General features: G+C 46.7%; 1 protein-coding gene across 18 annotated transcripts in view; it reads left to right on the forward strand.

The window, feature by feature from the left end:
* The window catches only part of KCNQ2 (potassium voltage-gated channel subfamily Q member 2), a 65,244-nt gene extending 53,474 nt beyond the window's left edge, over positions 1-11,770 (forward strand). For 14 of the 18 annotated variants that reach the window (XM_061441490.1, XM_061441491.1, XM_061441494.1 and 11 more), the window contains 2 exons: positions 7,154-7,277; positions 7,939-11,770. In XM_061441490.1, the coding sequence (XP_061297474.1) occupies positions 7,154-7,277; positions 7,939-8,643 (829 nt within the window). In that variant the 3' untranslated portion in view covers positions 8,644-11,770. Of the gene's footprint in view, positions 1-2,069; positions 2,178-7,153; positions 7,278-7,938 lie in introns of all 18 variants that reach the window. The other 4 variants (XM_061441507.1, XM_061441509.1, XM_061441510.1 and 1 more) reach the window with 1 other exon arrangement.
* The last annotated feature ends 238 nt before the right edge of the window (positions 11,771-12,008 follow it).

The following is a 12,008-nucleotide window of genomic DNA, read 5'->3' on the forward strand; positions in this document are numbered from 1 at the left end:
CATCCCCCAGCTCTGTCAGCTCAGCAGAAGTAGCCCCAGTTGTGCTGAGCTCGAAGGATGCTCAGAATAGAGGCAGGGCTTGGCCATAGGCTATCTCCAGTCAAAGCAATACACCATTTACTTTTACACTTGGGGAAAGGAATTATTTCCCTTGATGGCTGTGGTAGCTTAGCTTCCTCTGGAAACCACGGGGGAAGCTTTCCTTTCATTTCAAACCCATCTAGGGCCCTGGTAGGACAGGAAAATGGTGCTAGGAAAAAGAGGAATCTCTCTTCTGCCGTGAATCTCTCAGGGACCATTTTAACTCTGCTATTTTTGATGTTCAAGCAGCAGAGAGAACTTTCTCGGCATTGCTTCATGCTGTGCAGTTCCCAGAAGGTAGATTCTCCCTCCCGGTGGAGACTAAAATATCCTGGAGAATTTCCTCTCTTTCAGCCTCTCACCCCCGTTCCATAAAAACTCAGTGATTATAGACCCAAGACATGGAGCTGAATCTGGAGGGGGAAGAGAAGGAGGAAGGGCTTGATATTTCCTGACTTTAATAAGCTGATTGGATCTAAGGAGGAAATTCTTTCCTGTGAGGGTGGTGAGGCACTGGAATGGGTTGCCCAGGGAGGTTGTGAATGCTCCATCCCTGGCAGTGTTCAAGACCAGGTTGGACAGAGCCTTGGGTGAGATGGTTTAGTGCGAGGTGTCCCTGCCCATGGCAGGGGGGTTGGAACTGCATGATCTTAAGGTCCTTTCCAACCCAAACCATTCTATGATTCTATGAGATGAGAAGACTCCAGGCTGCCTTTGCAGTAGGGAGTGAGCCATTGGGGTTGTCATCTCCACAGGCTCTAGCTGGGACACGAGTTTTCAACACCCAAGTCTCCCATTACCTATCCTTTGCTGCAAAGACAAAGTTGGCTGTTTAACTGGGGAGGTTGAGGTAAGGAACTGGCGCTTTCAAAGACCAAACTGAATTCTCCCTTTAGCTGTATCTATGGGACTGCAAGACTAAGGTTGGACTAGGCTAGGGTTGCCATCCACCCCATTGCAGGGAAATCAGGAGGACTAGGAGCTGCTTCAAAAGAACTTGGATTTGGGATCCAGGGGTACCAGGCAGCTCACAGGTTTCAGTATCCCCTGAGCAGATCAATGATGGGAGCAGATCCCCTTTTGGGTCATCCTTCAGAGCACTCACCAGATGGGCATTAAGAGGTCCCATGGCTGGTCACCTGCCCAGTGAAACTGGAAGGGTCACCCTCTCGATAAGGCGACCAAGACCAAATGGCCTAGAACAGTGCACCCATATGGGGGAGCCCAGGGAGGTTGTCATGGGGCACCTTGGAGAAGAGATATCCTTATTGCCCTTTCCTTCAGCAATCAAAGCAGTGTGTTCTCCCTGCCAGCTCAGCTCAGCTCAGCAGGGCTGGCTGGGATCTCCCATAGCCAGGACTTTAGTGGATTAAAGCTGCATTCAAGCAGCTTGCTGGGGTGTTTACATGCACTTTCCTCTTTAATCATTAATGCCTTTGTCACTGTGTCTGTAATGTGCTCTTTTCAGTGTTGTGTTCACACTGTCTCGTGTCTCATCCTGACACCTTGCCAACCATGGATGTCTCCCATTCATTGAGTGTACAATCCTGCAGTGTACCTCACCGACTCCCAGCAGCTCGTGCTTTTCTGGCCTAGCTGAGGATGCATTATCTAGCACCGGAACTGAAAGGAGAACGAATATATGTTGTTTCATATCCAGCTGCCTCAATGGGATATCGCTACACACATGCAAATATATTCCAGAGGGTATCTGGGGTGGGGGGACCTCCTGATGATGTTTCAGTGGTGCCTGCATCCCCAAGTCTTACCCAGAAGAGGGAAGACTGTGGCTTTCACTGAGAACCAAGTGGTAGGAGAGAGCCTTCTGTTTCCAGTGGGGTCTGTGTTCAATTTCTCCCTCTTTCTCTCTCTATCGTTCTGTTTTGCAGTTGTTTCTTCCTGCAACTTTTTCTGACCAACTTTTCTCTCCATGTTGCTTCATTATGCGTTTTTGCTGGTGTCTTTCTTTTTCTTATTTGCTTTGCCAGGATAGATATGATTGTGGGTCCCCCACCCCCTTCAACTCCCCGGCATAAGAAGTATCCAACCAAAGGACCCATGTATTCTTCCAAAGAATCTCCCCAATACTCGCCTAGGTTAGGATTCATCAAAATGCCGCTTTCTCTGGATTTTTCATTTGCTTTATGTCAAACCCCTTTCATGCCAGTTATAGGACGGCATTTATCACATGGGTATTTATTAGCAGCTTGCTAAATCATGACTCGGAAGGGGTTGCTACTCTAGCTGTGCTCTGATTTACTCTCAGGAATGAGATTTCACGTGAAGCAAGCCAAAGGGGAAAAAGAAAAAGGGCATTCACAGAGCCATCAGTAACCATCAGTTTCTTCAAGTGTGTTTTCTATTTGCGGTCTTCTGGGTGTTAGAAAGCAAAATTATATCTTTTAAAATCTCTTGTTAGGCTATCTTCAAATGTAAAAGGTGGAATATTTACCCACAAAGCCAATCTAAACTCAGCAGTCTGCTTCCTAAAAGGCAAACCACTCCACACACAAGCAAAGGAGCCTCTGCTGCTCTTTGTACTTTGGAAGGAGTTTAATTCAGTGGGCAAAGTAAGAATGAAGTGTTTCATATCCCATGAACACAGTGGTCTCTTCCTTGCTGATGTAACTCTACTGACCATGGGAGGGAAAATGTGTTAAAATATTAGAACCATGGACTCATATAAAATTAGTAATAATAACAAGTGTAATAATAATAACAAAAATCCCGATTTTTTGCAAGCAAAAAGAGCAGGAGTCAAACCCAGCCCTCAGTCACACAGCGAGACTTTTCTCATTGCCTTCATGAAAGTCTCTCCTTAGGTAAACCCTTACCTGAAGCTGATGCCACAAGGAACATATCCTCACTGAATTACCTGGTTTTAGGGCATTCTGAAGTCTGATCAGCAGGGCCATGTGCTGAGCTCTCTTTTCACCTTGTATTGAGACCACTGGAGCCCAAGGCCAGTAAAATACTTGCCAGAAAGTAATTTTCCATGCACAAATAGTAGGTGATTTTTAAATGCAGCAAGCTTAGTCTCAGATATTCTTTTCTAAATATACTTGCCCTTCCTAAGAGCTAATATGTGACAAAGCTCTTGATTTTGATTTAAGCTGCTCTGAGTAATCTTCACTAGAGGAATGTGAGGAGAAGGAGCATTGAAAGCTTACCTTTCCCCACAGAGCCTGCTCAAAGATTAAAAGAGAGGGAATTTTCCAGAAGCCCCAAGCTTTATGCTTGGAACATAGATGCTTTCAGGAAAGCATTTTTCCTATTTCTCATTCCTGCCAAAGGATGAGGCCCAAAAGTAGTCTGTAAAAGGGAAACCACTTTCTTACCTCCAGAAAAACTTGATTTTAAGATGACAATGCATATTCCAACGATTTTGTTGTATTTAACCTATGAGATTAAGTGTGCAACCAGCTCATGTCCCATGAGCTATGTCACCCCCATGGATTGCGTGGTGGGGCTCTAGCGACAAGGGCTCAGTTCAGCCAGAAGGTTTCGGCAAAAGCAGCTGGATGCTGGGGGATGTCCATTGTGGTTTGGCTGAAGGTGTTTGCTCCCTGCTCTACACACAGACAATTGGGGTTAAATTCCCTTGATTTGCAATAGAAGAGGTGCAACCTCTTGATTTTTAAGCGACAGGTATTAGTCAAAGTATGTCTAGAGCTTTATTGCCAACTGAGGAGGTCAGCCGCCAGTCCTGTGACGTGGATGAAGGGGGTTTGGCTTCAATGCCTGGATTGTGCACAAAAAATTATAAAAAAAAAAGAAAAAAAAAAAAGAATTGAATATCTATTCCCAAACACTTCATTTTTATCTCATTTGAGCCGTTTGACCTTTTTGATGTCTGCTTCTGGCCCGAGGGTGACATATTACACCTCTTTGCATGCACTGTTAGCATGAAGCATAATGAAGCATGAGAAAACCTGCACTGTGGCTGATGCAAGACCTTGCATTTTTTTTTGTACCATTAGAAAGAAGGAAAAGTACCAAAGTTTGCTGTAAGGAGCAGCCCCCTTTTCTCTCTCCCTCCCAAGCTAAGGCCCGCAGAGCCTATCGAGGACAGCAGATGGCACAGTTTGTCGTGTCAATGCAGAAACCTCTGCATCTTCTACCACGAAGGGTAAAACGTGAGGCTGGCTCTTCCAAAGCCTCAGCTGATTTCTTCCCTCTGCTCTGTATTTGACACAGCCAGAGTTAGCGTTGGGAAGACGCAAGGGATGTAGTGCGGAAGTGGGGTCTGGCATCTCAGGAGATACATGGTCCTTTGTCTCTATCCCCCTCTGCTTGCAAAGGTGGAATATGTTCTCTCTTCTTCATCTTTTGAGCTTTGCTGCTCAATCTGGACAAAACCTCAAACTCTTTTATAATGGCTAAAAGGACCTCTTGCTCTTTTCAGTGCTCAGCGAGGTATGGATGGGGTAGGAGCACAGAGGAAATCCCTCTCTTGTATCAGATAAGGCACAGATGAAATCTCTGCACTCTGCTGAGGGTAGGAGCACTCTCCTCTGGTCTAAATATTGCCATGGGAAGCAAAGGGCTGGGAGACCTGAGCCTAGTTTCTCCTATCAAAAGAGAAGGACTTGGTTCACCTTCTTCTCTCCTCTCTGCAGTGAAGTCAGTGGCCCACAGGTGCCCCCCACACCATCCTCAGTGCAGAGCCTGCCTCCAGGGCGAGATCTGGCTCCCAGGTTTCTCAGAGGTGTGGAAGATGACCACCTCAGGAGTCAGAACTGTGTTAAAGTATAGACACGGAGGGAATGAATGAAGCAGGAACTCTCCTGGGCTCTGGTGTCAATGGTGTATGGACGCGGGCTTCTGAATACTTTATAGTGAGCCCTGTGAAGGGCTTCAATCCTGCTTTTAAATCACAGCAGGTTCACAGGCAAGTAGTGTCTAGCCTGAAAGTGATTTAAGAAGCTGGTGCTCTTCTATGTGATGCTAGTGATCATCTGGCCTCCTGTGCTTGACTAGCGTCAAGTGAGGTTCACCTCATGGATACCTCTTCTCTTAAGGACATGGAAGAGACTAGAAGTCCTTCCTTAGTTCCTGCAAGATTAGCAGTAGGGTTGCACAAGACTCTCTCTGCTGTTATGATGCACCATAGCATGACAGTTTTCCTCTGTGTTAGTCTGTCCTGCCTCCCTGCTCTACTCAGCAACTGTTGAAGGACATCTCATTTACATCAGTGGGAACATTTCAGTGTTAGTGCTGTGCTAGACGGGACACAAGGACCCCCCGATTGGTCTTGACCTCATGCAATATTCAGTAGTGTTTAGACTTTGGGCCTCCTTAAACTCATGATCATTGTTTTACTAGTCTACTTGCTTGTGCATACAGGAGAGGAGTTCGTACAGTGGCTGTACTACGCCTTGACTTGTGATTCCAAACCAAGGTAGTCGGAGGTATCCAATTTAATACCTCTTTGCTTACACGGTAACAACATTGTCATAGGGTTTCTTGTGCTGTATGTAATGTCAATAATTGCATCCCTTGTGGGGAGTTCCTGTACATGTCAATGATTTCCTTCTCCCATTACAAGAGAGAAATAAGGCATGCGTATTCCTCACACTTGTAATTGTAGCACTCGGTGCTCCTTGTACTCCTGTGCTTATATTGCTAAGCAAAGGATCAAACATAACTTCTTAAACGGAGTGGCATTCTGTCACATCCCTGCCCAAATGAAGTACCTTCTGGGATCAAAGATAAACTCCACAATAATTGTTGGCTTGTATTTCCTGTCTTTGGTGTAATGTGCTCATCCGCTTCATCTCTTTGAGCCAGATCTTCTGGTGCTGTAAGCTGCTGTTGCTCTAATATAAGCTAAGGGAGCCACGCTGGTCCGTACCCACTGATATCTGTCCCTTAATGTCAACAGCCAACATATGTATGAAGTCCCTGTCCAATGTAAAGAAAACAGGTAGCTCTTGTGTTGGAAATAGCCTCACATCTTATTCCTTTCCTTGGTTTTTGTTTGTCCATTTTCCCCTGTCTGTCTGTATTCAGCTTCTTCCTTTTCCTCCTCCTGGTGCATGGACCCATGGCCCACACGGCAGAACTGCGTAAGGAGCATTTTGAGTTTCCTGCTCAAGAATCCTCAACTTGGTTTCAGTCAGATGAATTAACCCTTCTTTTCCCCTGCCACCCTTACGTTCGGTGCATTATGCAAGGGTAAAGTTTGCCTGGCATAGAATTAGGTTATAAACTGGGCTGCCATTAAGAAGCTATTCCAAAACTGACTTTTGAAGGATCAAGAAGCTCTGGTGTTTACTCTAGAAAACTTATAGTTAATGCCTCATACAATTGACTTCCAGCTTCCAAAGTGGCTCTGCCCTCCTTCGTCCTCTGCATACAGAGCTGTATCTATGCTGTGTTTCTGTACTGGGGATTTGCAAATGTAATGTGTGTAAAGAAGCGTGTGCCAAACAGCACGCTACTGGCAGGAGTGTCCTCTGCTTTTACCAGCTTGGAGGCCTGCTAATAGAAAACGGCTAATGATACAGGTATGAATTGCAGTAGCATTTAGATGAAGGCAATTTGGTAAAGTTTGGTGAGTTGTAACCAAATTCAGCCCTGATGTAATTCCACTAAAACAACACTTCACCTCTTTGTATCTTAGGGCAAGTGGCTCATTTTCATGGGCATGAGAATTCCACACTTACATTTGCATTGAGGAGAGGAAACTGCTGCAAAGACTGAAATAATATCCCATTGACATATGCTACACAGACAACTTGGTCTTCCCCAATGAGAGACAAACAAGAAGTGAATTGATTTGGAAGAAATTCTTTGCAGTGGGTAAACTTTCTATGCATAATGTGCCAGGTTTGATCTGTACAAACAGAACTGGGTAATTCCAAACTCTGCTAATACCGCTCTGAATTGTGCATCTGAATTAACACTTCAGTGCCACTGCGTGTCTGTGAGTGATCTGGAGTGTTGGTTGGGAGAGAGGCTGTTGCTTTGTCCCATGGAGGCGCCGCGAGCAGAGCCCTCCTCGCCTGCTGCCTCCAACTGACTCCAGGTCCTTTTCCGGGGCTGGGGGGGGATTTTCTGATCCCGGTAGAGTTGACCAGATCGTTGGGAGAGGATCCTCCATGACCGACAAGGATCGGACCAAAGGGCCAGCGGAAGGGGAGCTGCCTGAAGACCCCAGCATGATGGGCAGGCTTGGGAAAGTGGAGAAACAGGTAAATTGGGTCAGGAAAGGGTTCTTATCAGAGGGTGGTGCATGCTTTATGTTGCACGCTTTCTGTTGGTTTCTTCTTGCCTTAATTTCCCCCAGTGGGAAGTTACCATTTAGAAGAAGTAAGAGCTAAGACTGTTTTGGAAATGAAACAAGGTGGATGTTATGAAAGGGTACTTAGAAGCTTAAGTACTACTTTCAGAACAGGTATTTTGGAATCTCCTCATGTAGTCTACCAAAAGTCAACATTACTTTTGAAAATGGGCCATTGGTTTCTTTGCCACCGCACTAGACATGTTTCAGGTGAGGCCATGAGCCTGGCTGCTGTAGCTGCTGTCTTTACTGAAGATTAAAGTCTCCCTAGAGGATCAGAAATCCCCATGGCATCTGAGTCCAGAAAGTGTCAAAAGCAGTAAGGAGCAGAAGGGATGAGAGGCTGCTCCAGCTTTCCTGGAATTTGGTGCCTGTCAAAAAGTTTATAGGAGTTTAAGGAAAACCCTGCAACAAGGTGGAGAATTAAATGCTTTAGAGCAGGACAATTAATTATTTACTAAATGTTTCAGTGTGATGTGGGTCAGTGTAGGCATCTACGAAGTTGTGCTCAGGATATTAATGTGCTTCCACCCACGTGCAGCGTGTAGCACTGAAACTGTGGTGTTTTGCAGGTTCAGTCAATGGAGAAGAAGCTGGACTTCCTGGTGAACATTTACATGCAGCGGATGGGCATCCCACCAACGGAGACGGAGGCTTATTTTGGGTCCAAAGAACCAGACCCAGCGCCTCCCTACCACAGCCCCGAAGGCAGCAGGGAGCACATTGACAAGAACGGCTGCATCATCAAGATCATCAGGTCCACCAGCTCCATGGGTCAGAAGAACTTCTCTGCCCCACCAGTCCCGACCAACACATGCCCGCCCTCGACATCATGCCAGCGGCAGAGCCACGGCTCCTCTCCCGTCGGAGACCCCGGCTCGCTGGTCCGCATCCCACCTCCGCCTTCCCACGAGCGCTCCTTGTCAGCGTACAGCGGCGGGCACAGGGCGAGCGCCGAGTACCTGAGGAACGAAGACATTACAACCAAACACCATGAGAGTGCCATGAGAGACAGCGACACGTCCATCTCCATCCCCTCGGTAGACCACGAGGAACTGGAGCGCTCTTTCAGCGGCTTTAGCATCTCCCAGTCCAAAGAGAATTTGGACATCCTTAACAACGGTTGCTATGCAGCCGTGGCCAAAATCAGACCCTACATTGCAGAAGGGGAGTCAGACACCGATTCTGACCTCTGCACGCCCTGCGGTCCTCCTCCCAGGTCGGCCACGGGTGAGGGACCCTTTAGTGACATGGGCTGGTCAGCCTCCAGGCAGTGAAGCCTTCTTGCCACCGAGCCACATCCGAGCGCTGGCAGCTGCCCATGCATCGAACTTCTCAAGGAGATCGACAGCTAAGGTTTTCCTCCTTCTAGGACATCCTTAGCTGGCAGATACTTTCTTACTCTGGGGTGGGGGAATGAGCAGGTCGGAGCCTGCCCTTGTGGAAGAGGTCATAGTGGTGAGCAAACTGGAGCCGTGAAGTCCAGATTTCTTTCATACTCTCTTTCTAAGATCACTGGGTGAGATTATTTCATGGTGCAGGGTAGGCAACTTGCATTTCTTGGGAACCTTCAGAAGCGCGGGGCAGGAATAAGCCAGCCAGGCAGGGCTTTTGGAGGTCACAGTTACAAGTGGGAGGTGGGAATTGCCGTGTCGTGGCACTGGTGATTCCACCTTTAGGGATTTTGGAGTTGCGAAATGAACACGTGTCTGTTCCTGGCTTAGATTTCAGGTCATGGGTAATTACAGGGGGGGTGTTACTCTGTGGCTCCTCATTAACAGTCAGGTAGGTGGCATAATTCCAGTATAATACATGGAAGTGTTGCGTAGGCCCCTGGAGGAGAGGGATGGTGGTTGGAATATTTGCACGAGCAGAAGACATGGCCTTAAAGTGGGACAGGTTAGAATACTGCTCTAAACCAGAATGGTTCGGAAATTATCCCATCTTAGAACACTGAAAGAAGAGACACAACTCAGAGGGCAGAAAAATGAGGCAGAGGAGGAACAGAGACTGTGGGGCTGGAATGTTATGTTTTAAACCATGTATTATATTTAATTCTCTCTCCTCCCATTGACAACGGACCTGGAGGTGCTTTGGAAGCAAAGGCAAACCAAAGGCAACCCATTGCCATGGCAGGGCTGCCATGGTGTGAAGCCATTCTCGTGGCCAGCAGTGCTATTGTGGAGGCACCAGAGCCACCAGGCCGATGGGAGAGGGTGCATATGCAAGATGCAGTGGTCCTTGCGTTGCTGTGAGTTAAGTGCTGAGCTCCATCCTTTTGAAGCCCTGTTGGTCAGAGGGGGCACTTTTCCTACAGTTTGCATTGTGCCTGAACACTTTTGCACACACTATGCCCTGTGATAAACCTTCCCTTTCTTCTTCTGCCCTGCCAAGAATCTCACACCCATGTCCTCGGGACATCCTTTGGTTTTGTTTGGACCCCTTGAGCTGAGTTAAGAGGTGCTTCTTCATTTCTTCATGGTCTTTCAGAAGCCTCTTACCTGTGCTTGCCCACAAGTTGTGCCAATCCAAGTCTGCCCCGTTTCGTTGTGGTTAAAGTAGTTTCTCTTTGAAAGGTGGTTGTATCATTGCCAAGAACCTCAGCAGTGCATTCAGCTGGGGGAAGGTGAGGGGAAAAGTGATGCTCAGAGTTTCTTTTGGGACCAAAATGAAGTCACTTTACATGGATAGGTGGAAAGGGGTTTTTTGCAAGGGGGTTAAATCAGGAAAAGTTGGGTTTGGGATCCATCTCCAGGGCTGGGACACCATGGCTGGCACTGTGCCTCTGAATCCTCCCATGCACCTATGGCCCAAATCCCATATGGGTTTTCTGCTGGTGCTGTGCTTGTGGTTTCAGACCCCATCTCCACATTTTCTCTGTGTTATAGCAAGAGCCTGTTAAGGATATTTACGTGGCAGCTTCATTTCTGTGTGGCCTTTGAGAGGCTGAACATTGGCTTGCTTGGGGTGAAGGGAGAATCACAGCCTTTTTGTCTCCTCTTTGCTTGTGTAGAGGCAGCAACCAGGGGAGACTCAGGACTATTTGGGCCTTAGAGAAGATGTGGGTGCAGACAGGAAATAAACCCATCCTTTTGCTAGTGCTCAGGACCAACACATAGGTCTTCACATAGGACTGAAGTGTGGGGAAAGGCTCTACACAGTTTTTCCTGCCATTTTTCACCATTTAGGAGGGGAGAACATTTTCCTCAGAGGGAACCCAGGCTTCCAGCTATGATCATTCCTTTCCTTCCCATTTGATCCATTTTGTCTCCTGCAGTTTTTCCCTCTCTGCTTTGCTCCCAAACTCCTTTTGGCTCCAGATTTCTTTGTGCAAAGCGAACCCAGTGATGCCCTTGAATTCCATACAGAGAAATCTTTGAGTGCAAAAAGGCTGTAAATGGTGCAGGTTTGCATGCTGCTAAATGAGTTGGCTTTTGTTAAGAGCAAGAAGTGTCAGCAGGTCCCTGATCGGACTTGGTGGCATGGTTTTTGTAGTGACCACAGAATGGAAATGGTGTTGGGTGAGGCAAAAGTCAATGTTGCTCCAGCCAGCTGCTCCCTGCAGCTCTTGTCCAAGTCAGAGATAACACTGATTTATTACCTTATTTGTTTGCAGTTGCACTTGGAGGGAGGCCTGCTGGAAATCTGGCACAAAAGGGTCTGATATAAAGGCAGAACACCAGGTGAGGATGAGGTCATGCAGTATTAAAGATGAGGCCTTTACTATAGGAGGCAAAGTCAACAGGACTTTGAGGCACAATTGCTGTGGGATGTAATTTTTCTCTTGTCCTAATGTAGAAGCCCTATTGGCTCCATTTTAAATATCCATTTCTTATTGCAAAATCCCTTTCTCCTTCCCAGATGATGTTAGACCCTTGAGAGCAGATGCTGAAGGTGCCCTCTTGAGTTTTCCATCAGCTGAAATCCCAGCAGTCTCACCTCCTTTAGGGACTGCATGGGAAGAGTTGTTTTCCCTCTTCAAATTGCTACACCAGGGTTTATAAAGCTCTTTTGACTTGTAGCTTTAAAAGGGGTTGGATTTGTCCCACAATCACTGATTATGGAAAACTGGTTTTATATAAAGGCAGCACAGATTGTGTCTTACTGCTACAAATTCCACGTGGAATTTTTTTGCAAAGTGTAAGAAATATCCCACCTTTATCTGTGTCACCATTTCCAAGGACTTCTGACACACGCCTCCAACCCACAGCCACGCCATAAATCATCACTTCTCATTCATCCAGGCAAAATGACCTGGATTTTTGGGTTAGCCTACATCAGAATTAACTCTTAAGTTATGCTCCTTATTTCTGTGAAATGAGTTGTGCCTGCATAAACTGTATCAGAGCCTGCTCATTGCTTATTGACATAAATAATTCCATTCCTTCCCTAAATCACAGTTAAATGCTCTTCACTTTCAGTCACTCAGTTCCCCCATGTCTGTATCACATACTCCTTGTGGTGATCACCCCCAAAGAAGTCTTACACTAGATAAAAGGAAGAGAAATCAGTTCTGTTTTGCTAATAAGGCAATCCCAATGATAAAGACCTTTTAAAGGATGATCAGGCAAACTTTGTCCCTCTGCTAAGCCTCTCTCGCGCTGGTCTTTGCTCCCCTGTTCCTCCCAAATTTGGTTCTGTA

This window comes from Pezoporus flaviventris, unplaced genomic scaffold, assembly GCF_033815535.1.
Source record: "Pezoporus flaviventris isolate CSIRO_AGI_PZ_B2104156 unplaced genomic scaffold, CSIRO_AGI_Pfla_v1 ptg000213l, whole genome shotgun sequence".
Classification (NCBI taxonomy): domain Eukaryota; kingdom Metazoa; phylum Chordata; class Aves; order Psittaciformes; family Psittacidae; genus Pezoporus; species Pezoporus flaviventris.